This window comes from Scyliorhinus canicula, chromosome 27 (assembly GCF_902713615.1).
Source record: "Scyliorhinus canicula chromosome 27, sScyCan1.1, whole genome shotgun sequence".
Classification (NCBI taxonomy): Eukaryota; Metazoa; Chordata; class Chondrichthyes; order Carcharhiniformes; family Scyliorhinidae; genus Scyliorhinus; species Scyliorhinus canicula.
In genome coordinates this window covers 5,932,455-5,958,641 of record NC_052172.1, presented here as the reverse complement: position 1 = coordinate 5,958,641, position 26,187 = coordinate 5,932,455, and the positions used below count along the sequence as shown (strand labels likewise).

Below are 26,187 nucleotides of genomic sequence, written 5' to 3'. Positions count from 1 at the left end.
ACTGAAAGATTCACACTCAGATTGACTCAGATTCACCTACAGATTGATTCAGATTCACAGACAGATTGGTTCAGATTCACATACAGATTGAATCAGATTCAGTTTCAGATTAATTCAGATTCACATTCAGATTAATTCAGATTCACATTCAGATTGATTCAGATTCACATTCAGATTGATTCAGATTCTCATTCAAATTGATTCAGATTCACATTCATATTAATTCAGATTCACATTCAAATTGATTCAGATTCACATTCAGATTGATTCAGATTCTCATTCAAATTGATTCAGATTCACATTCAGATTGATTCAGATTCACATTCAGATTGATTCAGATTCATATTCCAATTGGTTCTGATTCACATTCAGATTGATTCAGATTTACATTCAGATTGATTCAGATTCATATTCCAATTGATTCAGATTCACATTCAAATTGATTCAGATTTACATTCAGATTGATTCAGATTCACATTCAGATTAATTCAGATTTACATTCAGATTGATTCAGATTCATATTCCAATTGATTCTGATTCACATTCAGTTTAATTCAGATTTACATTCAGATTGATTCAGATTTACATTCAGATTAATTCAGATTCATATTCCAATTGATTCAGATTCACATTCAGATTGATCCAGATTCACATTCAGATTGATTCAGATTTACATTCAGATTGATTCAGATTCATATTCCAATTGATTCTGATTCACATTCAGATTAATTCAGATTAATTCAGATTCGCATTCAAATTGATTCAGATTCACATTCAGATTAATTCAGATTCACATTCAGATTGATTCAGATTCACATTGTGATCGATTCAGATTCAGATTCAAATTCGTTCAGATTCACATTCAAATTGATTCAGAATCACATTCAGATTGATTCAGATTCACATTCAAATTGATTCAGATTCACATTCAGATTGATTCGGATTTACATTCAGATTGATTCAGATTCACATTCAGATTAATTCAGATTCACATTCAGATTAATTCAGATTCACATTCAGATTGATTCAGATTCACATTCAGGTTGATTCAGATTCATATTCAGATTGATTCAGATTCACATTCAGATTGATTCAGATTCATATTCCAATTGATTCTGATTCACATTCAGATTAATTCAGATTAATTCAGATTCACATTCAAATTGATTCTGATTCACATTCAGATTAATTCAGATTAATTCAGATTCGCATTCAAATTGATTCAGATTCACATTCAGATTGATTCGGGTTGACATTCAGATTGATTCAGATTCACATTCAGATTAATTCAGATTCACATTCAGATTGATTCAGATTCACATTCAGATTGATTCAGATTCAGATTCCAATTGATTCTGATTCACATTCAGATTAATTCAGATTAATTCAGGTTCACATTCAAATTGATTCAGATTCACATTCAGATTAATTCAGGTTCACATTCAGATTGATTCAGATTCACATTGAGATCGATTCAGATTCACATTCTAATTGGTTCAGATTCACATTCAGATTGATCCAGATTTACATTCAGATTGATTCAGAATCACATTCAGATTGATTCAGATTCGCATTCAGATTGATTCGGATTGACATTCAGATTGATTCAGATTCACATTCAGATTAATTCAGATTCACATTCAGATTAATTCAGATTCACATTCAGATTGATTCAGATTCACATTCAGATTGATTCAGATTCACATTCAGATTGATTCGGATTGACATTCAGATTGATTCAGATTCACATTCAGATTAATTCAGTTTCACATTCAGATTAATTCAGATTCACATTCAGATTGATTCAGATTCAGATTCCAATTGATTCTGATTCACATTAATTCAGATTAATTTAGGTTCACGTTCAAATTGATTCAGATTCACATTCAGATTAATTCAGATTCACATTCAGATTGATTCAGATTCACATTGAGATCGATTCAGATTCACATTCTAATTAGTTCAGATTCACATTCAGATTGATCCAGATTCACATTCAGATTGATTCAGAATCACATTCAGGTTGATTCAGATTCACATTCAAATTGATTCAGATTCACATTCAGATTGATTCGGATTGACGGCACGGTGACACAGTGGTTAGCACTGCTGCCTCACAGCGCCAGGGACCCGTGTTCAATTCCGGCCTCGGGTGACTGTGTGGAGTTTCCATTTTCACCCCGTGGGTTTCCTCCGGGTTTACTCCCACAGTCCAAAGATGTGCAGTTTAGGTGGATTGGCCATGATAAATTGCCCCTTAGTGTCCAAAGACCTGCAGGTTAGTCAGGGCTACAGGGTTTGGGGCGGTGGGTGGGGGGTGAGTGGGCCAACGTAGGGTGTTCTTTCGGCGGGTCAGTGCAGACTCACTGGGCCAAATGGCCTCCTTTCGCACTGTAGGGACTCTGTGGATTCCCTGAAATCTGAAGGAGGCTTCTAGGGAGCAACTATAATTTGAAAGGAGTGTGCCATTATCTTCAGTGTATGAGTATGTGCTATTATGTGAAAGGGGTTCTCTGGGAGAATCTTAGGTGGGTTCCAGGGAAGGCAGGGGTACCATTACTTGAAGAATGCCCCTCAACACAGGCAACTTTGACATCACTTTGAGTGGTGTTGATGTCTTTTCCTTCGTTTAGATTTTGAGCTTTTAATTGATATGAGCGAGGGAGATGACCCAATTAACATTTAGGGGTTTTTCTTGCACAATTTACTGAGATACTGGTCCAAATCCGGAAAGGTCATGATCTTCAGCTCCTAACAGTCACTAAACGGCACTTTGATGTTTTTTAAATTAATTTACGGGATGTGGGCGTCGCTGGTTATGCCAGCATTTATTGCCCATCAGTAGTTGCCCTTCAGAAGTTGGTGGTGAGCTGCCTTCTTGAACCGCTGCAGTCCTTGAGGTGTAGGTACACCCGCTGTGCTGTTAGGGAGGGAGTTCCAGGATATTTCACCAGCAACAGTGAAGGAAGGGCCGATATATTTCCAAGTCAGGATGGTGAGTGACTTGGAGGGGAACCTCCAGGTGGTGGGGTTCCCAGGTATCTGCTGCTCTTGTCCTTCTAGATGGCAGTGGTTGTGGGTTTGGAAGGTGCTGCCAAAGGAACCTTGGTGAGTTACTGCAGTGCATCTTGTAGATGGTACACACGGCTGCCACTGTTCGTCAGTAGTGGAGGGTTTGAATGTTTGTGGAAAGAGGAGCAATCAAGCGGGGCTGCTTTGTCCTAGATGGTGTTGAGCTTCTTGAGTGTTGTTGGAGCTGAGCTCATCCAGGCAAGTGGAGAGCATTCCATTACACTCCAAACTTGTGCCTTGTAGATGGCTGACAGGCTTTTGGGGGGGGGGGGGGTTTCAGGAGGTGAGTTACTCGCCAGAGGACTCCTAGCCTTTGACCTGCCCTGGTAGCCACAGTATTGATATGGTTGGGTCTATATGGTACTGGAGAAGGGGGTAGCGCAGATGCCGGGGTGGAAATTAGATGTGGGACTTTTGGGGGACCAAGGGTTCTGTGGCAAAATTGAAAAGGTAATTGAGGAATATGTAGGTTTCAACTGTACGGGTGAGGTGTCGAAGGCAGTTGTCTGGGAGGCTCGAAAGACGGTGGTGAGGGGTGAGGTGATTTTGTTTAAGGCCAGGGTGGACAAAGAGGAGAGGTTGGAGCAGCAGAGGGTAAGAGATGAGATGTTGGAGGTAGACAGGAGTTATGCAGAAGATGGGGACCCAGCAAAGCTGGAAAAGAGGAAGGTACTACAGACGAGCTTTGACCGACTATCTACCAGGAAGGCGGTGCGCCAACTGAGACAAGCAAGGGATGCAGTTTACGAACATGGAGATATGGAGATATGGACATGGAGAACATGGGTGTATGCTTTTTTTTAAAAATTTAGATTACCCAATTATTTTTTCCAATTAAGGGGCAATTTTAGCGTGGCCAATCCACCTACTGTGCACATTTTTGGGTTGTGGGGGCGAAACCCACGCAGACACGGGGAGAATGTGCAAACTCCACACGGACAGTGACCCAGAGCCGGGATCGAACCTGGGACCTCAAACATGGGTGTATGTTAGCAGGTCAGCTCCGGAGGGAGGCAGCGGTAAGGGAAGTTGTTCAGGTGAGGGATAGGGCAGGGAAGTTGGTGGTGGCTCTGGATCTGATTAACAAGGTTTTTGAGGAATTTTATGAGAGGTTGTACAGGTCAGAGCCACCCGAGGGAGACCGTGAGATGCAGGAATTTCTAGATGGGTTGGAGTACCCGAGGTTAGGGGAGTGGTCAGGGCTACATTAAAAGGAGCGATAGTGGAGCAGGAGATACCTGCACCACTACCCGTACCAGCCTCCCTGAACAGGCACCGCAATATGGCAACAAGGGGCTTTTCACAGCAACTTCATTTGAAGCCTACTTGTGACAATAAGCGATTTTCATTTTTCATTTCAGATAAAGGATGCGATTGGGAGGGTGCAGTCGGGGAAGGTGGCAGGGCCTGATGGGTTTCCGGTGGATTATTATAAACAATTCAAGGATAAGCTGGCACCCCTGATGGTGGGGATATTTGAAGAGGCGATAGGGAAGGGGGTGTTGTCACAAACTTTGGGGCAGGCATCGATTTCACTGTTGCTAAAAAAGATAAGGATCCAACGGAGTGTCGGTCGTATAGGCCCATATCACTCCTGAATGTGGACGCAAAAGTACTGGCAGGTAGGCTGGGGGAGTGCCTCTGGAAGGTGATAGGTGAAGATAAGGCGGGGTTCGTGAGAGGGAGGCAGCTCTTTTCAAAGGTTAGATGGGTATTGAACGTCGTCATGGCACCGGCAGAGGGGAAGGAAACAGAGGTGGTTGAGGCATTGGACGCTGAGAAGATGTTTGACTGGGTAGAATGGGGGTACCTGATGGCAGTGCTGGAATGGTTTGGGTTGGACCAAGGTTTGTGAACTGGGTAAAGCTACTATATAAGGAGCCGAGGGCGAGTGTCCGCACAAACAACATCAGCTCGAGATACTTTTCTCTCTACCATGGGACTAGGCAGGGATGTCCGATGTCCCCCTCTGCTGTTTGCACTTGCGATTGAGCCGCTGGCCATCGCATTAAGAGGTTTGGGGGTATGGAAAGGAATAGTGCGGGGGGGGATAGAGCATAGGGTGTCCGTATATGTTGATGACTTGCTGTTATACATGTTGGAACCGAGTGTGTCGATAGGGGGAATATTGGAGCTGCTTCGAGTGTTTGGGTCTTTCTTGGGGTAGAAACTAAATCCAGAGAAGAGTGAGTATTTTGTGGTGTCTCGGCCGGGGGTGGGGGCAGAGATGGGGGGGGGGGCTGCCATTCTGTGGGGCAGGGACTCACTTTAAGTACCTGGGGGTGCAGGTTGCCCGGGAGTGTGGGGGCGGGGAAGGGGCTCCGCAGGTACAACATTTCTAGTTTGGTGGGGAGAGCGATAGCTGATCTGGCAAGGTGGGATGGTCTCCCTCTGTCACTGGCGGGTCGGGTACAGGCGGTTAAAATGAATGTGTTGCCGCGATTTCTGTTTATTTTTCAATGCCTGCCGATTTTCCTGCCAAAGGCTTTTTTCAGGGAGATTGAGGGAAGGATTACCTCATTCGTATGGGGAGGGAAGGTGGCCAGAGTGAGGAAGGTGCTGCTACAGAGGGGAAGGCAGGCAGGGGGTTTGGGTCTCCCGAACCTGATGTATTATTACTGGGCAGCGAATGTGAAGAAGGTGCGGAGCTGGGTCAGAGGGGTTGATTCCCAGTGGGTCAGAATGGAGGAGAGTTTGTGCAGGGGGTCGGGGCTGAAGGCACGAGCAACAGCGCCGCTCCCGATAGCCCCGGGGAAATACTCAGGGAGTCCGGCAATAATAGCTTCATAGAGAATTTGAAGGTAGTTTCGCCAACACCGGGTTGGGGGCAGGGTCAAGGGAAATGCCGATTCGGGGGAACCACAGATTTGAGCCAGGGAGGTGGGATGGAAATTTTCGGAAATGGAAGGAGAAGGGGATTAAGACACTAAAACATTTGTTTCTCAGTGGTCGGTTTGCAGGATTGAAGGAGCTGGAAGCGAAGTGTGGGCTGGAGCAGGGGGAAATGTTTAGATACATGCAGGTTCGAGATTTTGCCGGAAAGGAGATACAGAGCTTCCCGGTGGAGCCGGCCTCCACATTGCTGGAGGAGGTGCTGACGACAGGGGGACTGGAGAAGGGGGTAGTGTCGGCGGTTTACGGAGCTATTTTGGAAGAGGAGAAGGCGCCACTGGAAGGGATCAAAGCAAAGTGGGAGGAAGAGTTGGGAGTGGGTCTGGAGGAGGGGGTCTGGTGTGAGGTTCTCCGGAGAGTGAATGCCTCCACCTCGTGCGCGAGGTTGGGGCTGATACAGCTGAAGGTGGTATACAGAGCACACCTCACGAGAGCGAGGATGAGCCGATTCTCTGAAGGAGTAGAAGATGTGTGTGAGCGTTGCGGGGGTGGTGGGGGGGGGGGGGGGGGCTAATCACGTTTTGGTCCTGTCCAAAGCTAGAGGATTACTGGAAGGAGGTTTTTAAGGTAATTTCTAAAGGGGTGGGTGCACGTGAAACTGGTTCTGGGCCCCCGGGAGGCCATACTCGGGGTGTCGGACCAGCCGGGGTTGGAAACGGGTGCGGAGGCAGATGTTTTAGCCTTCGCCTCGTTGATCGCCCAAAGGCAGATCCTGATAGGTTGGAGAGCAGCCTCTTCACCCTGTGCCCTGGCGTGGCGGGGGGACCTGTTGGAGGTTAAGTTTGAACTAAGGGGAAGGATGGAGGGGTTCTACAATTCATGGGCATTATTCATTATGCACTTTCAAGAACTGGATCGAACATTAGTTGGGGGGGTGTGGGTGGGAGGGTTGGAGGGAGGGGGCGGTGTGTGTTGATGGCGACTGTGGGTGATCCCTAATTCCTTTTTGTCATTTGTTTGTGTGAACATGCGGGCTGATGTTTGGGGTTGGTGGGAGGATGGGATCGTTCTTATTGATATGGGGATTGACATATTTGTTGCTGATTACTGTTTATTGTTGGTGGGTGTAAATTTGGGAGAAAATGGGAAAAAGGAGAATAAAAAATATTTTTTAAAAAAGATATGGCTGGGTCCAGTTCAGTTTCTGACCAATGGTGACTCCCCAGGATGTTGATAGTGGGGGATTCAGTGATGGTAATGCCATTGAATGTCAAGGGGAGATGGTTAGATTCTCTCTTCTTGGAGATGGTCATTGCCTGGCGCTTGTGTGGTGCAAACTTGCCACTTGTCAGCCCAAGCCTGGATTGTCCAGGTCTTGCTGCATTTGGACAAGAGCTGCTTCATTATCTGAGGAATCTCAAATGGCGCTGAACTTTATGCAGTCATCCGCAAACATCCCCACTTCTGACCTTATGGTGGAAGGAAGGTCATTGATGAAACAGTGGAAGATGGTTGGGCCGATGACACTACCCTAAGGAACTCCTACGTGACGTCCTGGAGCTGAGATGATTGACCTCCAACCACCACAACCATCTTCTTTTGTGTCAGGTGTGACTCCAACCACCGGAGAGTTTCCTCCTGATTTCCACTGACTCCAGTTGAGCTCGGGCTCCTTGATGCCAAACTCGGTCAAACGCTGCCTTGATGTCAAGATGTTAACGCGTTGGGTAACAGATCCCAGAGCAGCTTAACCTCGGCTCTTCCCACGGGAATGTTTGCATCGTCCACAAAAGCCTTTGGAATTATCATCAGGAAATACTACATTCCATTCCTATTTTTCATCTCCGCTGGTATTTCCTCTCACTCAGATCTGAATCCTCTGTAGCTAAGCGACAGTACAATTTCACAGTGGATAATTTGGTTGGACCGAGCACTTTGAGGAGGAGGAAGTGGCGAGCTTTCACTGGTAAAGTATGTGATGTCCACATACAGACATGTTGCTAGATTGCTCCATCAAGCTGCAAACAAATCAAATAAAAAAAACCCCCAACAGGCGACAAGCTTTCTGCACAAAAAATTTCACAATACCCCTGGGGTTTCTGGATAACAGTTTCCTGTTGCAACGATTGTCTTAGTGTTGGGTTAGTGTACAATGCCATCAGCAACAGCAACATATCGAACTCCTTTGCTATGCTAAAATGTCACAAAATCCGTCAGGGGAGCTTCCCGAAGCCAAATTTGATAGCAAACCATACGTCAGGGCAGATGGTTACAAACTTTAGGTTTCCAGGAGTTTATTCGTGGAGGAGAGAGGTTGAGAGATGGGCAGGTTTCGGGAAAAATTCCACAGCTTTGGACCTTGGGAGTGGAGGGCACGTCTGCCAATGGTGGAACCACTTGAGATGCCCAGGAATTCAGAATTGAAGGAATCATAGAATCCTGACAGTGCAGAAAGAGGCCATTCGGCCCATCAGGCCTGCACAGACCCTCTGAGAGAGCACCTTACCTAGGCCCACTCCAGTAAACCCGTAACCCCTCCTACACTTTGAGCGCTAAGTGACAATTTTACCCTAGCCAATCCACTTAACCGGCATGTCTTTGGACTATGGGAGTAAACTGGAGCACCCGGAGGAAACCTACGCAGACACGGGGAGAATGTGCAACCTCCCACACTGACAGTGAGCCGAGGTTGGAATTGAACCTGGGACCCTGGTACTGTGAGGCAGCAGTGCTAACCACTGTGCCACCATGCCACCCCCCAGCACAGATATCTTGGCGGTTTGTCGGGCTGGAGGAGATTACCAAGATAGGGAGAGGGTGAGGCAATGGAGGGATTTGATAGGCAGATTGAGAGCTTTCAAACCAACATGTTGTTTCATCAGGAGCCAATAAATGGCGTGACGGAATCCAGAACTAGTTAGGAAATGGGCAGCAGAGATTGGGTCAACACAAGTTCATGGAGGCTAGAATGTGGGAAAGCAGCCTGGAGTGCATTGGGATAGTCACATGTAGAGATAGCAAAGGCTTGGTGCAGGTTTCATCAGCAGACGTTGAGGAAGGGACAGTCCGGCAATGTCACAAGGGTGGAAACATGAAGTCTTGGCGATGCGTGTGGACGGACATGTGGCCAAAAGCTGAGCTCTGGCTCAAAAATAGCGCGGAGGTTGTCAACAGTCCGGTTGACCCTAAGGGGTAGATTCGATAGCATAATGGTTAGCACAGTTGCTTCACAGCTCTAGGGTCCCAGGTTCGATTCCTGGCTTGGGTCACTCTCTGTGCGGAGTCTACATGTTCTCCCCGTGTCTGCGTGGGTTTCCTCCAGGTGCTCCGGTTTCCTCCCACAGTCCAAAGATGTGCGGGTTCGGTGAATTGGCCATGCTAAATTGCCCTTAGTTTCCAAAAGGGATGGGTTGGGTGGGGATACTGGGTTACGGGGACAGGGTGGAAGTGTGGGCTTGGGTAGGGTGCTCTTTCCAAAGGCCGGTGCAGACTCGATGGGCCAAATGGCCTCCTTCTGCACTGTAAATTCCATGATATAATTTGGCGACTCGGAAATGTATTTTGTCACGAGAAATGAAGATTACGGGTGGGATTCTCCGACCCCTCGCCGGGTCGGACAATCGCCGGGGGGGGGGCGGCGTTAATCCCGCCCCCGCTGGCTGCCGAATTCTCCGGCGCCGGGGATTTGGCGGGGGCGGGAATCACGCCGCGGCAGTCGGCGGCTGCTTGCAGCGGCACCCCCGCCCCCCCCCCCGGGCGATTCTCCGGCCCGCGATGGGCCGATTGGCCGCCCGTTTTTGGCAGGTCCCGCCGGCGGATATTACGACAGGTATTTGCCGGCGGAACCTGGCTCCGCGGGCGGCCTTCAGGGTCCTCGGTGGGGATCTGGCCCTGGGGGGTGCCCCCATGGTGTCTAGCCCGCAATCACGATCCGCGGGCGGGCCTGTGCCGTGGGGGCACTCTATTCCTCCACGCCGGCTGGTGTACCGGTCTGCAATGGCCGCGCTCATGCGCTGGGATGGCGCCAGTACACACTGGCGCTCCCGCGCATGCGCCAACTCGCGCCGGACAGCGGAGGCCCTTCGGCGCGGGTTGGAGTGACGCCAAGCCCTTTCTCCGCCAGCCAGCGGGGCGCAAACCACTCCAGCGCCGGCCTAGCCCCTGAAGGGGCAGAGGATTCCGCACCTTCGGGGCAGCCTGGCGCCGGAGTGGTTCATGCCACTCCTTCGCGCAGGAGTTGCCCGCCCCGCCAGTTTCCAAAGACTTCCAGTTTCCAGCCCAATGACTTTGGTCTTCCCAATATTTAACTGGAGAAAGTTTCTGCTCACACAGCATAGTATTGAATATTTTTAAAAATCTGTCTGACAATTTCAAAGTTGTGGAGGGATCTAGTGAGGTGGTCACCCAGTAAAGATGGGTGTCAGCAGAGTACATGTGAAAACGAACACTGCGTTTTCGACTAATGTTCCCGGAGGACATGGCAATAAAAAATAGGAAGGGGACAAAGGTTGATCCTTTGGGGACACCAGAGATAACAGTGAAATACTGCACAGTGCCTCAGGAATGATTAACAGGGGAGCGGCATGTGGCGCAATGGTTAGCACTGAGACTGCGGTGCTGAGGACACGGGTTCGAATCCCGGCCCTGGGTCACTGTCCGTGTGGAGTTTGCACATTCTCCCTGTGTTTGCGTGGGTTTCACCCCCCCCCAACCCAAAGGTGTGCAGGATAGGTGGATTGGCCACACTAAATTGCCCCTTAATTGGAAAAAATTAATTGGGTACTCTAAATTTATTAAAAAAGAAATGATTTAGATACTAAGCACTTCTCCCTCCTTCCGGACAGCCTACCAAAAGCTTGGGCAATGAGGTCGGGGTATCTTAAACGAGGAGAGAGACGTGGAGAGGGTGACAATTCCCTCGGGAACCAGCAGCTGTCGGGTTGGGCTGTCGATGTCGATGCGACAAAATCAGGGATGGGCAGGAAGGAAGGGGTAGAGGGTCTCTGCGAGTCTGTGGGGCTGAAGCTTTGTAGATTTTGACTTCCCTGCTAGTGTTACCTCTTGGCGTGTCCTGGCACCTGTCCTTGAATTATCACCATCTTCCCATCTTGGAGTCCACCAAATATAACCCCAGTGAAAGGGATGATCTGAAACAGAAACAGCGAAATGTTCAATGATCCATTTTGCCCCATGTTTCTGGGGCTGCAGAATTTAATCTAATAACTGCTTATTGTCACAAGTAGGCTTCAATGACGTTACTGTGAAAAGCCCCTAGTCGCCACATTCCGGCGCCTGTTCGGGGAGGCCGGTACGAGAATTGAACCCGCGCTGCTGGCATTGTTCTGCATTACAAGCCAGCTGTTTAGCCCACTGTGCTAAACCAGCCCCTGGAATTTCTGCACAGGCACAGAAATCACTCCAGTTCCTATGGCTCCCCTTTACCCATGTTCCCATAATCCCTCTTGCCCACTGCCAATGAAGCCTTTGTTTAAAATATGGCCGTGATTTTTAGTTGACGAAAGTTCATGCTTGTGGAGAGAACCATGTGAACCCATGAAACTGCTGGTCATGTCGACATACCAGGGGAGGTGGACACTCCCTGTTAATGATATGTTCATGATCTGTTCCTGGTATGTTAATTATATTGCAAAAACGCACAGTGAATGGCATTGTTTTTTTTATATAAATTTAGAGTATCCAATTTTTTTTTCTTCCAATTAAGGGGCAATTTAGCGTGGCCAGTCCACCTAACCTGCACATCTTGTGGGGGTGAAACCCAAGCAGACATGGGGAGAATGTGCAAACTCCACACGGACAGTGACCCAGGGCCGGGATTCGAACCCGGATCCTCAGCGCTGCGGTCCCAGTGCTAACCACTGAGCCATATGCATGGTATTGTTTAATTAGTTAATTAATTAAAGTACATGTAAAGAAAGACCACTGGGGTACAGGGGTAGTAGGGAGGAAGCAGACCTGGACAGCACAGTAGCACAGTGGTTAACACTGCTGCCTCACAGCGCCAGGGACCAGGGTACAATTCCGACCTCAAGTGACTGTATGGCGTTTGCACGTTCTCCCTGTGTCTGCGTGGGTTTCCTCCGGGTCCTCCAGTTTCCTCCCACAGTCCAAAGATGTGCAGGTTAGGTGGGGGTGGAGGGGAGGGGGGGGGAGGGGGGGGTGGAGGGGGGGGGGGTGGAGCTGCCCTAGGGAGGGTGCTCTTTCAGAGGGTCAGTGGAGACCTGATGGGCCAAATGGCCTCCTTGTACTCAAACGATGTGGAGGCTTTGGAGAGAGTAGGGAAGAGGTTTACCAGGATGATGCCTGGTATGGAGAGCATTAGCTATGAGGAGCAGTTGGATAAACTTGGTTTGTTCTCACTGGAACAACGGAAGTTGAGGGGCGACCTGATAGAGGTCTACAAAATTATGAGGGACATAGTCAGAGTGGATAGTCAGAAGCTTTTTCCCAGGATGGAAGAGTCATTTACTAGGCGACATGGGTTTAAGGTGCGAGGGGCAAAGTTTGGAGGAGATGTGCGCGGGAACTTTATTACACAGAGGGTAGTGGGTGCCTGGAACCCGCTGCTGGAGGAGGTGGTGGAAGCAGGGACGGTAGTGACGTTTAAGGGGCGTCTTGACAAATACATGAATAAGATGGGAACAGAGGGATACGGACCCAGGAAGTGTCAAAGGGTTTAGGTTAGGCAGGCAGCATGGTCGGCACAGGCTTGGAGGGCCGAAGGGCCTGTTCCTGTGCTCTACTTTTCTTTGTTCTTTGTTCTTCACTGTACAGAATCCATGGTTCTATAATGCTGCACTCTGTCAATAAACCTAGCATTAGCATTAGCATTAGTGTCTAGTTTCACACCGCAACAACTGGCTTGAATTAACACTCCCAACCCTTCTTTGGCAAAAATAAATGATGCACTTTCAATATTACATTGATGAAGCATATGACCACAGAGGCCCGCATTCAGGTGTAATTTTTCTGAACTTCAGCAATTAAAAGATTCCCCCCCCCCCCCCCCCCCCCACCGCCACCACTCCCCCCATACCTACCTCTATCAAGAGGACCAAAAAGATTGGGATAATATAGCACGAGAAATAAGTGACCGAGTGTCTCGCTGGGTCACTTCAGAGGGGAGGTTAAATGTCAACCACGTCGCTGTGGGTCTGGAGTCACATGTAGGCCAGACCGGGTAAGGACGGCAGATTTCCTTCCCTGAAGGGGCGTTTGTGAACCAAAAGGGGGTTTGAAGACAATTGATGAGAGTTTTCAATTCCAGATTTTGTTTTATTGATTGAATTTGAATTCCTTTAGCTCACTAACATGGTGAGATTTCAACCTGTGTCTCCACCAAAGCATTCGACCTTTCGATTATTAGTCCCAGTGACATTCCCTCTTTGCTAACTCCCCTAGTTCATCAGAAACAACTCCCGTCTGCAAAGCTACCCATATCTCCTGGTTGTCACGGCGAGTTCAACTGGCTTTCTAGATGGTAGTGGTCGTAGGGTTGGAAGGTGTAATTCAGTTTCAGGTATTAACATTCATTTAACACAGTGCCTCCACAGTCTTGGGAACTTGAATGTGGATTTCCTTATACTCAGTCAGTTTGGGCTATTTTTCAGGAAATTATCATAGAATTCCGACAGTGTGGAAGGAGACCATTCGGCCCATCAGGCCGAAGAGCACCCAACTTTGGCCACACCCCCACCCTATCCCCCGGAACCCCACCGAACCTGCACATCTTTGGACCCTAAGGGACAGTTTAACATGGCCGATCCACCTAACCTGCACATATTTGGACTGTGGGAGGAAACCGGAGCACCCGGAGGAAACCCACGCGGACACGGGGAGAAGGTGCAGACTCCGCACAGACAGTGATCCAAGCCAGGAATCGAACCTGGGACCCTGGAGCTGTTAAGCGATTGTGCTTTCCACAATGCTACCATGCTGCCCCTAATGGAACAGGTATAGTTGTCAGATTTTTAAACAGACAGCAATGACTCAATCGTTTCGCATCCTCGATCGGTAGGTTCTGAATAAGGGTATAATAGAATCCCGACAGTGCAGAAGGAGACCATTCAGCCCATCGGGTCTGCACCGACCCTCCGAAAGAACACCCGACCAAGGTTCACTCCCCCCACCCAGCCCTATCGCTCGTAACTTAACCTGCACATCTTTGGACTGTGGGAGGAAACCGGAGCACCCGGAGGAAACCCACGCAGGCACAGGGGAGAACGTACAGACTCCACACGGAGAGAGACCCAAGCCGGGAATCGAACCTGGGACCCTAGAGCTGTGAAGCAACAGTGCTAACCACTGTGCTATTGTGCCGCCCTATACTACTAGATCAGCATTCAGAGTTCCATTAGCAACATATAAAAATTGTTACAAGAGCTAAAGAGTGAAGTTTCTGACTGTCGACCTCACAGCACTGATGAACATCAAACTTACTGGGTAAGTCCCACATTTATCAATCTGGTTTGAGACGCACAGGACTGACCGTGTATGGGGCTCTCTGAACTCAATTTGAGAGGACCACAGACGTACTTGATGTACACGTCCAGTACACTTCCCTAAAAGAAGACCCCAGTGTGTCTGCACACTAGCTGGAACCCATATTGCTTACCAACACAGAGTGCGTGTGGGTTCATTTTCATAGAATTTACAGTGCAGCAGGAGGCCATTCGGCCCATCGAGTCTGCACCGGTTCTTGGAAAGAGCACCCTACCCAAGCCCATACCTCCACCCTATCCCCATAACCCAGTAACCCCACCCAACACTATGGGCAATTTGGACCCTAAGGGCAATTTATTACAGCCAATCCACCTAACCTGCACATCTTTGGACTGTGGGAGGAAACCGGAGCACCCGGAGGAAACCCACGCGGACACGGGGAGAAGGTGCAGACTCCACACAGACAGCCACCTGAGGTTGGAATCAAACCAGTCTCCCAGGCGCTGTGAGGCAGCAGTGCTAACCACTGTGCCGCTCATATATCTATCCGATTGCAAAAAACAGGGAAATAACTTTTTAAATGTTTTTTTAAACGTGTGTTAAGTTAAATTGGGGGCAGCAGGTTTAATAAACCCCGCACATCTCTGTAAAATACTCAAAGACTTTGAAAGAATAACAAGAATTCTGCCTAATTAGTGTCTGTGAAATTGAGGATCTAAATCAATTTAGATTTAGTTTTTCAATTTGGGCAAATTCTTCTGTCAATTTGCTCTACATCTGCTTGAGCCTCCAGCTCCTCAAACTGAAGCTGGCGCCGACCCAACTTTCCAGGGAAATATTACAACAGCTTTATTTTTCCGTAACCACAGGGCAGCATGACGATGTCTGTGCCAATGGCGCAGGGTGGATTTCCTGGTTGTGGAAGTAGCTCCTCAGAGTTACGGGTCAGTTAAAGGAGGAGTTAGAGAATTTGGGGTGAAACGTGCGTGAACATATCATTATGATTAATAGGCTGCTGCAAAGTTCAGTCTCTATAAGGTCCAGTTTCAACGCATCAGAGCCAACGCATCATCCATTCCCCCTCCCACTCTCCTTCACCCCTCCAAATCTCCTTCACTCCTCCCACCCTACCTTACCCTCCAATCTCCCTCACATTCTCCCTCACCCCTCCAAATCTCACTCACTCCTCCAGTCTCCCTCACTCCTCAAGGCTCTCTCACTCCTCCATTCTCCCTCACCCCTCCAAATCACACTCACTCCTCCCACCCTCCCTCACCCTCCAGTCTCCCTCACCCCTCCAAATCACACTCACTCCTCCCACCCTCCCTCACCCTCCAGTCTCCCTCACTCCTCCAAATCCCACTCAATCCTCCCACCCTCCCTCACCCTCCAGTCTCCCTTACACTTCAAAGATTCCTCACATTCTCCCACACTCCTCAAGGCTCTCTCACTCTTCCTTTCTCCCTCGCACGCTTCCTCTCCATCTGCCATTCCTCGAATTTAATGCAACATTGACGACATCTGCGGAGTCTTGTTATTTCAGCGCTTGGTCTGAGAGGCAGCTCCCGAGACTGGGAGAGGGGGACACACTGGGTTAGAGAGAGGCAGCACTGGGGGTTGAAAAGGGGGTACCTACCGGGTTATAAATGGGCAGTTGTTCCACCATCTTTCACTCCGGCTGTTGTATCCGAGCTCTCAAACCTCGAACACGATCCACAGATGTGAGTTTCACTGTGAAATGGATCAGCTCCGCTATCTCACCCCAGGGCCAACCCAGATCATCCGGAGCTGACTCCACCTACACACAGAAACGAAACTCTGCTTTAGTTTCATTTCTGCTCAGAGACGTCGTCAATCGGGTTTCCTGCCATCAGGAGAAACAGCAAAACAACTTTGTTTTAATGTAATTGGTTTCCTGTTCAAATGAAATGGAAATCGCTTATTGTCACGAGGAGGCTTCAAATGAAGTTACTGTGAAAAGCTCCTAGTAGCCACATTCCGGCGCCTGTTCGGGGAGGCTGGTACGGGAACAGGCGCCGGAATGTGGCGCCGGAAATGCAAATACATTCGTGTTATTTTATCAAAGTATTTCAATGGGAACGGGATCATTGGGATAGACCTCAAAACAACTGAATAAAACTGTGAGGAATGGGGAAAGAAGGCCATTCGGCCCGTCAAGCCTTTTCCACCATTCAAACTGATCAGGGCTGATTGTCTAACTCTGCAACATTTTCTCCAACTACCCCCCACACAGCCCTTGATCTCATTGGCATGTCGGAATCTTTCCGTTTCTGCTCAATAGAGGAAAGGGCCTGGACCCGGGCGGCCACGAGTGGCACTACTGCCTCACAGCGCCAGGAACCCGGGTTCAATTCCGGCGTCGGGTGACTTTGTGGGACTTCTACATTCTCCCCGTGTCTGCGTGGGTTTCCTCCGGGTGCTTCGGATTCCTCTCACAGTCCAAAGATGTGCAGGTTAGGTGAATTGGCCACGCTAAATTGCCCATAAATTAGGTGGGGTTACGGGGCCAGGAGTCAGGGATTGGGTCGAGGTAGGGTGCTTTATCGGAGCAATAACCAGTGCAGGCTCAATGGGCTGAATGGCCCCCTTCTGCACTGTCGGGATACTTCGTTGCGCCCAGGGATTTCCCGACGGCGTGTGTTGTGAAAACCCGGAAGAATATGACATTTGAAACATGAAAGTAACCCTGAGAGTGCCTGAGGCTTTATGAATCAAAGGGAGAAGTGCCATAAGGGGTTAACAGCAGCAACCTGTTTTGAAAACAGACAATTTCACAGACAGGGAAGAAAACAGACAGGAGCTTCATTATAATCTACAAATTAGAAAAGTCCTTTGATTGACTTAAAGTCTTAAAAGTTATATGAAAGGAAACAGTATTTCACAAATCTTTAAGCAATGGATTTTATTGAACAATTAAGAAAGGCAGCCAGAATCTAAAGTGTGAGATAAGGAACAACTGTTGAGTGTGAAAAGTTGCTGATACCGGTAATAAAGTGAAACAACTGATTTACAAATTAAGAAAATTAAAAGGTGACAAGCTCACACTATAGCTTATATCATTTTCAAGTTAAAACCTTTTAGAAGATGAACAAGGCAGATAAAGTTAGAGTCAGAGGGGATAACCCTAACATGCCATTAGCTTAACCCAAAGACGACCCGGGTCGAATCTGAGAAAACTCATTAAAAAAGACATAAATCCAAAAAAGTGCTAAGACTCAGACATATTAATTACATGTCAAGCAAAGCGAGAAAGTTACAGTCAGGAATGGCGAGCTGGTGAGGATGAAGCTGCACTGTCGCGGTTAAAGTAGCTCCACACTTCTAAACCGATAAAACTTAGCTTTCAAACTGTCAAGCAGGCAGTCTGAAGGGTGCCAGGTGCAGAGGTTAAGGGTCCCCAAATTGCTATAAAAATTGGGCAAAATGAGCAGAGAGGAACAATCTTGCTCGGTGATGGGACAAGCAACATCGACAGACCGAGCAGCCCAGAGAAGCGAACAGAAGACCAAAAGTTAAAGAAAACTGATTGTCAAAGAGAGACTTGAAAGTCTGCAACTGGTCCGAACAAGAAAAGATCTTTTTACCTTTCTGTAAAAGTAGTTATTCTCTTTTAACTTGAAAATAAAGTTAAGTTCAAATTGATAACCTGAAAGAGTGGTTATTATTATTTTCTTTAAAAAGTTTACTTTACTTCACTTGGCAAGCTGGACCCGTGGGAAGTAAATAAAATTATTCTACGAAGATACAGGTTATACCGGGGGGGGATAACTTGAAATACTAGTTTGACCTGAATAGCACCCGCCAAAGTCTGCATAGGAGTCAGGGAGTGAGAATCCCTGCTCACCATCTAGAATAAACCGACCCTTGTTGGTACAGGGGGAATTCTAAGGAAAGTGGTGAGGTAAAAACTACATGTGGGACTGCCCACAATGGGAATTAGTCTTTGGTGGGACTGAGAATCCTCCACCCAAGGTTAAGTCGCCACAGTCCCTGATGACCAGAGGCTTTGAGGGGCACAGATGACTGGTGGCAGTTTAAACTGAGGCGAGGGGCAAGGTTGAATAGCCTCAGCCATTACAGGAATTGAACCAGCGCTGCTGGCCTCGCTCTGCATCACAAACTAGCTGTTCAACCAACTGAGCTAAACTGGCCATGAACCCACGGCCTCCTTCTGCACTGTAGGAAATATATGGTCCTAATTGCCATTCAGCCCATCAAGAATGCACCAACCCTCTGAAAGAGCACCCCGCCTAGGCCCACATACCCACCATATCCCTGTTCCCCCTCCTAACCTACACATCTTTACACTGTGGGAGGAAACCGGAGCACCCGGACGAAACCCACGCGGACACGGGCAGAAAGTGCAAACTGCACAAAGACAGTCATCCGAGGGCCAGGAGCTGCGAGACAGCAGTGTTAACCCGGGTCCCTGGCATTGTGAGACAGCAGTGTTAACCTGGGTCCCTGGCACTGTGATACAGCAGTGCTAACCTGGGTCCCTGGCACTGTGATACAGCAGTGTTAACCTGGGTCCCTGGCACTGTGATACAGCAGTGCTAACCTGGGTCCCTGGCACTGTGATACAGCAGTGTTAACCTGGGTCCCTGGCACTGTGATACAGCAGTGTTAACCTGGGTCCCTGGCACTGTGATACAGCAGTGCTAACCTGGGTCCCTGGCACTGTGATACAGCAGTGTTAACCCGGGTCCCTGGCATTGTGAGACAGCAGTGTTAACCCGGGTCCCTGGCACTGTAAGGCAGCAGTGTTAACCCGGGTCCCTGGCACTGGGAAACAGCAGTGCTAACCCGGGTCCCTGGCACTGTGAGGCAGCAGTGTTAACCCGGGTCCCTGGCACTGTGAGGCAGCAGTGTTAACCCGGGTCCCTGGCACTGTGAGGCAGCAGTGTTAACCCGGGTCCCTGGCACTGTAAGGCAGCAGTGTTAACCCTGGTCCCTGGCACTGTGAGACAGCAGTGTTAACCCGGGTCCCTGGCACTGTAAGGCAGCAGTGTTAACCCTGGTCCCTGGCACTGTGAAACAGCACTGCTAACCCGGGTCCCTGGCACTGTGAGGCAGCAGTGCTAACCCGAGTCCCTGGCACTGTGAGGCAGCAGTGTCAACCCGGGTCCCTGGCACTGTGAGGCAGCAGTGTTAACCCGGGTCCCTGGCACTGTGAGGCAGCAGTGTTAACCCAGGTCCCTGGTACTGTGAGGCAGCAGTGCTAACCCGAGTCCCTGGTGCTGTGAGGCAGCAGTGCTAACCTGGGTCACTGGCACTGTGGGACAGCAGTGTTAACCCGGGTCCCTGGCGCTGTGAGGCAGCAGTGTTAACCCGGGTCCCTGGCACTGTGAGACAGCAGTGTTAACCCGGGTCCCTGGCACTGTGAGTCAGCAGTGTTAACCTGGGTCCCTGGCACTATGAGTCAGCAGTGTTAACCTGGGTCCCTGGCACTGTGAGACAGCAGTGTTAACCCGGGTCCCTGGCACTGTGAGGCAGCAGTGGTAACCCAGGTCCCTGGCACTGTGAGGCAGCAGTGTTAACCCGACTCCCTGGCACTGTGAAACAGCAGTGTTAACCCGGGTCCCTGGCACTGTGAGGCAGCAGTGTTAACCCGGGTCCCTGGCACTGTGAGACAGCAGTGTTAACCCGGGTCCCTGGCACTGTGAGTCAGCAGTGTTAACCTGGGTCCCTGGCACTATGAGTCAGCAGTGTTAACCTGGGTCCCTGGCACTGTGAGACAGCAGTGTTAACCTGTGTCCCTGGCACTATGAGTCAGCAGTGTTAACCTGGGTCCCTGGCACTGTGAGACAGCAGTGTTAACCCGGGTCCCTGGCACTGTGAGTCATCAGTGGTAACCCAGGTCCCTGGCACTGTGAGGCAGCAGTGTTAACCCGAGTCCCTGGCACTGTGAGACAGCAGTGTTAACCCAGGTCTCTCGCACTGTGAGTCAGCATTGTTATCCCAGATTCATGGAACTGTGAGTCAGCAGTGTTAACCCGGATCCCTGGCACTGTGAGACAGCAGTGTTAACCCAGATTCCTGGCACTGTGAGACAGCAGTGCTAACCCGGGTCCCTGGCACTGTAAGGCAGCAGTGTTAACCCTGGTCCCTGGCACTGTGAAACAGCACTGCTAACCCGGGTCCCTGGCACTGTGAGGCAGCAGTGCTAACCCGAGTCCCTGGCACTGTGAGGCAGCAGTGTCAACCCGGGTCCCTGGCACTGTGAGGCAGCAGTGTTAACCCGGGTCCCTGGCACTGTGAGGCAGCAGTGTTAACCCAGGTCCCTGGTACTGTGAGGCAGCAGTGCTAACCCGAGTCCCTGGTGCTGTGAGGCAGCAGTGCTAACCTGGGTCACTGGCACTGTGGGACAGCAGTGTTAACCCGGGTCCCTGGCGCTGTGAGGCAGCAGTGTTAACCCGGGTCCCTGGCACTGTGAGACAGCAGTGTTAACCCGGGTCCCTGGCACTGTGAGTCAGCAGTGTTAACCTGGGTCCCTGGCACTATGAGTCAGCAGTGTTAACCTGGGTCCCTGGCACTGTGAGACAGCAGTGTTAACCCGGGTCCCTGGCACTGTGAGGCAGCAGTGGTAACCCAGGTCCCTGGCACTGTGAGGCAGCAGTGTTAACCCGACTCCCTGGCACTGTGAAACAGCAGTGTTAACCCGGGTCCCTGGCACTGTGAGGCAGCAGTGTTAACCCGGGTCCCTGGCACTGTGAGACAGCAGTGTTAACCCGGGTCCCTGGCACTGTGAGTCAGCAGTGTTAACCTGGGTCCCTGGCACTATGAGTCAGCAGTGTTAACCTGGGTCCCTGGCACTGTGAGACAGCAGTGTTAACCTGTGTCCCTGGCACTATGAGTCAGCAGTGTTAACCTGGGTCCCTGGCACTGTGAGACAGCAGTGTTAACCCGGGTCCCTGGCACTGTGAGTCAGCAGTGGTAACCCAGGTCCCTGGCACTGTGAGGCAGCAGTGTTAACCCGAGTCCCTGGCACTGTGAGACAGCAGTGTTAACCCAGGTCTCTCGCACTGTGAGTCAGCATTGTTATCCCAGATTCATGGAACTGTGAGTCAGCAGTGTTAACCCGGATCCCTGGCACTGTGAGACAGCAGTGTTAACCCAGATTCCTGGCACTGTGAGACAGCAGTGCTAACCCGGGTCCCTGGCACTGTGAGACAGCAGTGTTAACCTGGGTCCCTGGCACTGTGAGTCAGCAGTGTTAACCCGGGTCCCTGGCACTGTGAGACAGCAGTGTTAACCCGGGTCCCTGGCACTGTGAGACAGCAGTGTTAACCCAGATCCCTGGCACTGTGAGGCAGCAGTGTTAACCCGAGTCCCTGGCACTGTGAGTCAGCAGTGGTAACCCAGGACCCTGGCACTGTGAGGCAACAGTGCTAACCTGGGTCCCTGGCACTGTGAGACAGCAGTGTTAACCCAGGTCTCTCACACTGTGAGTCAGCATTGTTATCCCAGATTCATGGAACTGTGAGTCAGCAGTGTTAACCCGGGTCCCTGGCACTGTGAGACAGCAGTGTTAACCCAGATCCCTGGCACTGTGAGACAGCAGTGTTAACCCGGGTCCCTGGCACTGTTTGACAGCAGTGCTAACCCGGGTCCCTGGCACTGTGAGACAGCAGTGTTAACCCAGGTCCCTCGCACTGTGAGTCAGCAGTGTTAACCCAGGTCCCTGGCTCTGGGAGGCAGCAGTGTTAACCCAGGACCCTGGCACTGTGAGACGGCTGTGATCACCCGTGTCCCTGGCACTTTGAGACAGCAGTGATAACCCGGGGCCCTGGCACTGTGAGGCAGCAGTGCTAACTGGGCCCCTGGCACTGTGAGACAGCAGTGTTAACCCAGATTCCTGGAACTGTGAGACAGCAGTGGTAACCCAGGTCCCTGGCACTCTTTGACAGTAGTGTTAACCCAGGTCCCTGGCACTGTGAGATAGCAGTGTTAACCCAGGTCCCTGGCTCTGGGAGGCAGCAGTGTTAACCCAGGTCTATCGCACTGTGAGTCAGCAGTGTTAACCCGGGTCCCTGGCACTGTGAGATAGCAGTGTTAACCCAGGTCCCTGGCTCTGGGAGGCAGCAGTGTTAACCCAGGACCCTGGCACTGTGAGACGGCTGTGATCACCCGTGTCCCTGGCACTGTGAGACAGCAGTGCTAAACTGGGTCCCTGGCACTGTGAGACGGCTGTGATAACCCGGGTCCCTGGCACCGTGAGACAGCAGTGCTAAACTGGGTCCCTGGCACTGTGAGACGGCTGTGATAACCCGGGTCCCTTGCACCGTGAGTCCCAATCGAATGGCGAATATGTTACTTTATTCTCTTTTTCTGTATATTTTGTATTTTTATATTTCACTTTGAAAAATGACTGTTTGTAAAACGTACCTCAGTTCAGCACTTGGCCACAATGAAAGTTGATTTTGAATAAATAAACCTTTGAATAAATAGAATAACTAAATACGGCCCACCCATTCCCAGAAAATCTCCACCCACCAACCGAAGCATCTTTGCCATCACTAGCGGATGAAGACTTAAAGTTGTCCAAATCTATTCCAAATGAAAAGAGAAATGAAGAGTGCAGGAGAGCATGCCAGGACCAACACCCGGCAGACAGAAAAATGAGGTTCAACCTAGTGAAGCTACAATACAGGACTACTTGTGCGCCAAACAGCATAAGCAGCAAGTAATCGACAGAGCTAAGAAAAGTACAGCACAAGAACAGGCCCTTTGGCTGTGCCGACCATGCTGCCCGTCTAAACTAAAATCTTCCACACTTCCGGGGTCCGTATCCCTCTATTCCCATCCTATTCATGTATTTGTCAAGACGCCCTAAAATGTCACTATCGTCCCTGCTTCCAATACCTCCTCCTGCAGCGAGTTCCAGGCACCCACTACCCTCTGTGTTAAAAACTTCCCTCGCACATCTCCGTTGAACTTTGCCCTTCGTGCCTTAAACCTATGTCCCCTAGTAACTGACTCTTCCACCTTGGGAAAAAGCTTCTGACTATCCACTCTGTCCATGCCCCTCATAGTCTTGCAGACTTCTATCAGGTCGCCCTTCAACCTCTGTCGTTCCAGCGAGAACAAATCGAGTTTATCCAACCTCTCCTCATAGCTAACGCCCTCCATGCCAGGCAACATCCTGATAAACCTCTTCTGTGCCCTCTCCAAAGCCTCCACATCCTTCTGGTAGTGTGGCGACCAGAATTGAACACTACATTCCAAGTGTGGCCGAACGAAGGATCTATACAGCTGCAACATGACTTGCCAATTTTTATACTCAATGTCCTGGCCGATGAAGGCAAGCATGCCGTCTGCCTTCTTGACTACCTTCTCCACCTGCATTGCCACTTTCAATGACCTGTGGACCTGTACACCCAGATCCCTCTGCCCGTCAACACTCTGAAGGGTTCTGCCATTTATTGTATATTTCCCACCTATATTAGAGCTAAGCGGTTCCACAACAAACACATCAGATCTAAGCCCTGCAGTCCTGCCACATTCAACCGTGAATGGTGGTGGACAATTAAATAACTCACTGGAGGAGGAGGCTCCACAAATATCCCCATCCCCAATGATGGAGGAGCCCAGCACATCTGTGCAAAAGACAAGCCTGAGGCATTCGCAACAATCCAGCCAGAAGTATCGAGTGGATGGTCCATCTCGGTCTCCTCCAGAGGTTCCAGCATCACAGATGTCAGTCTTCAGCCAATACGATTCACTCTGCGTAACATCAAAAAACTGAAGAGGGTAGGGCAGCATGGTGGCAACAGGGTTAGCCCTGTTGCCTCACGGCACCCAGGTCCCAGGTTCGATCCTGGCTCTGGGTCACTATCCGTGTGGAGTTTGCACATTCTCCCCGTGTCTACGTGGGTTTTGCCCCCACAACCCAAAGATGTGCAGGATAGGTGGATTGGGCATGCTAAATTGCCCCTTAATTGGAAAAAATTAATTGGGTACTCTAAATTTTTTTAAAACATTGGAAAAAAAAAGAAACAGAAGGCACTGGATACGGCACAGGCTATGGGCCCTGACAATATCCCGGCAATAATACTGAAGGCTTGTGCTCCAGAACCTGCCGCACCCCCTAGCCAAGCTGTTCCAGTACAGCTACAACACTGGCATCTACCCAGCAATGTGGAAAATTGTCCAGGTGTGTCCTGTACACAAGAAACAGGCAAGATCCGATTTCGGTTGGCGACAATGAGCTGAGCAATCGCACGTTGGTGACTCTCTCCTAGCAACTTCATATTAGACTCTACTAGACCTTTCAACCTCGCCAAATAGGCACCAAAAGTGCATAAAGTTCCCCAGATTAACCCCACATCGACTGCTCTATCAACAAGGATGCTGCGAGCCAGCAATTAGGCCGCAGAGGCTGTAAGACCAGGGAGAGGAAAACCGCCACCTCTGAACAGGGAGACCTGCATGGCAGCCAGGAACTGAACACTGGCCCCCCCAAAGGAGGCAATGGACAAAGTAATAGCAGTGTTAACCCAGGTCCCTGGCTCTGGGAGGCAGCAGTGTTAACCCAGGTCCCTCGCACTGTGAGTCAGCAGTGTTAACCTGGGTCCCTGGCACTGTGAGACGGCTGTGATAACCCGGGTCCCTGGCACCGTGAGACAGCAGTGCTAAACTGGGTCCCTGGCACTGTGAGACGGCTGTGATAACCCGGGTCCCTTGCACCGTGAGTCCCAATCGAATGGCGAATATGTTACTTTATTCTCTTTTTCTGTATATTTTGTATTTTTATATTTCACTTTGAAAAATGACTGTTTGTAAAACGTACCTCAGTTCAGCACTTGGCCACAATGAAAGTTGATTTTGAATAAATAAACCTTTGAATAAATAGAATAACTAAATACGGCCCACCCATTCCCAGAAAATCTCCACCCACCAATCAAAACATCTTTGCCATCACTAGCGGATGAAGACTTAAAGTTGTCCAAATCTATTCCAAATGAAAAGAGAAATGAAGAGTGCAGGAGAGCATGCCAGGACCAACACCCGGCAGACAGAAAAATGAGGTTCAACCTAGTGAAGCTACAATACAGGACTACTTGTGCGCCAAACAGCATAAGCAGCAAGTAATAGACAGAGCTAAGAAAAGTACAGCACAAGAACAGGCCCTTTGGCTGTGCCGACCATGCTGCCCGTCTAAACTAAAACCTTCCACACTTCCGGGGTCCGTATCCCTCTATTCCCATCCTATTCATGTATTTGTCAAGACGCCCCTAAAATGTCACTATCGTATCTGCTTCCAATACCTCCTCCTGCAGCGAGTTCCAGGCACCCACTACCCTCTGTGTTAAAAACTTCCCTCGCACATCTCCGTTGAACTTTGCCCTTCGTGCCTTAAACCTATGTCCCCTAGTAACTGACTCTTCCACCCTGGGAAAAAGCTTCTGACTATCCACTCTGTCCATGCCCCTCATAATCTTGCAGACTTCTATCAGGTCGCCCTTCAACCTCTGTCGTTCCAGCGAGAACAAATCGAGTTTATCCAACCTCTCCTCATAGCTAACGCCCTCCATACCAGGCAACATCCTGGGAAATCTCTTCTGCAGCCTCTCCAAAGCCTCCACATCCTTCTGGTAAGTGTGGCTATCAGAATTGAACACTACATTCCAAGTGTGGCCTAACTAAGGTTCTATACAGGTGCAGCATGACTTGCCAATTTTTATACTCAATGTCCTGGCCGATGAAGGCAAGTATGCCGTCTGCCTTCTTGACCACCTTCTCCACCTGCATTGCCACTTTCAATGACCTGTGGACCTGTACACCCAGATCCCTCTGCCC

At 49.6% G+C, this 26,187-nt stretch overlaps 1 protein-coding gene across 2 annotated transcripts in view; it reads right to left on the bottom strand.

Moving 5' to 3' along the window:
• LOC119957968 (galectin-9B-like) overlaps positions 1-16,191 on the bottom strand; it is a 43,050-nt gene extending 26,859 nt beyond the window's left edge. Inside the window, exons 1-2 of one of the 2 annotated variants that reach the window (XM_038786210.1) lie at positions 16,001-16,191; positions 10,963-11,051 (exon numbers count right to left, since the gene is read on the bottom strand). In XM_038786210.1, coding sequence (XP_038642138.1) covers positions 10,963-11,051; positions 16,001-16,030 — 119 coding nt within the window. In that variant the 5' untranslated portion in view covers positions 16,031-16,191. The remainder of the gene's footprint in view (positions 1-10,962; positions 11,052-16,000) is intronic. The other variant, XM_038786211.1, reaches the window with a different exon arrangement.
• Between the last annotated feature and the right edge of the window lie 9,996 nt (positions 16,192-26,187).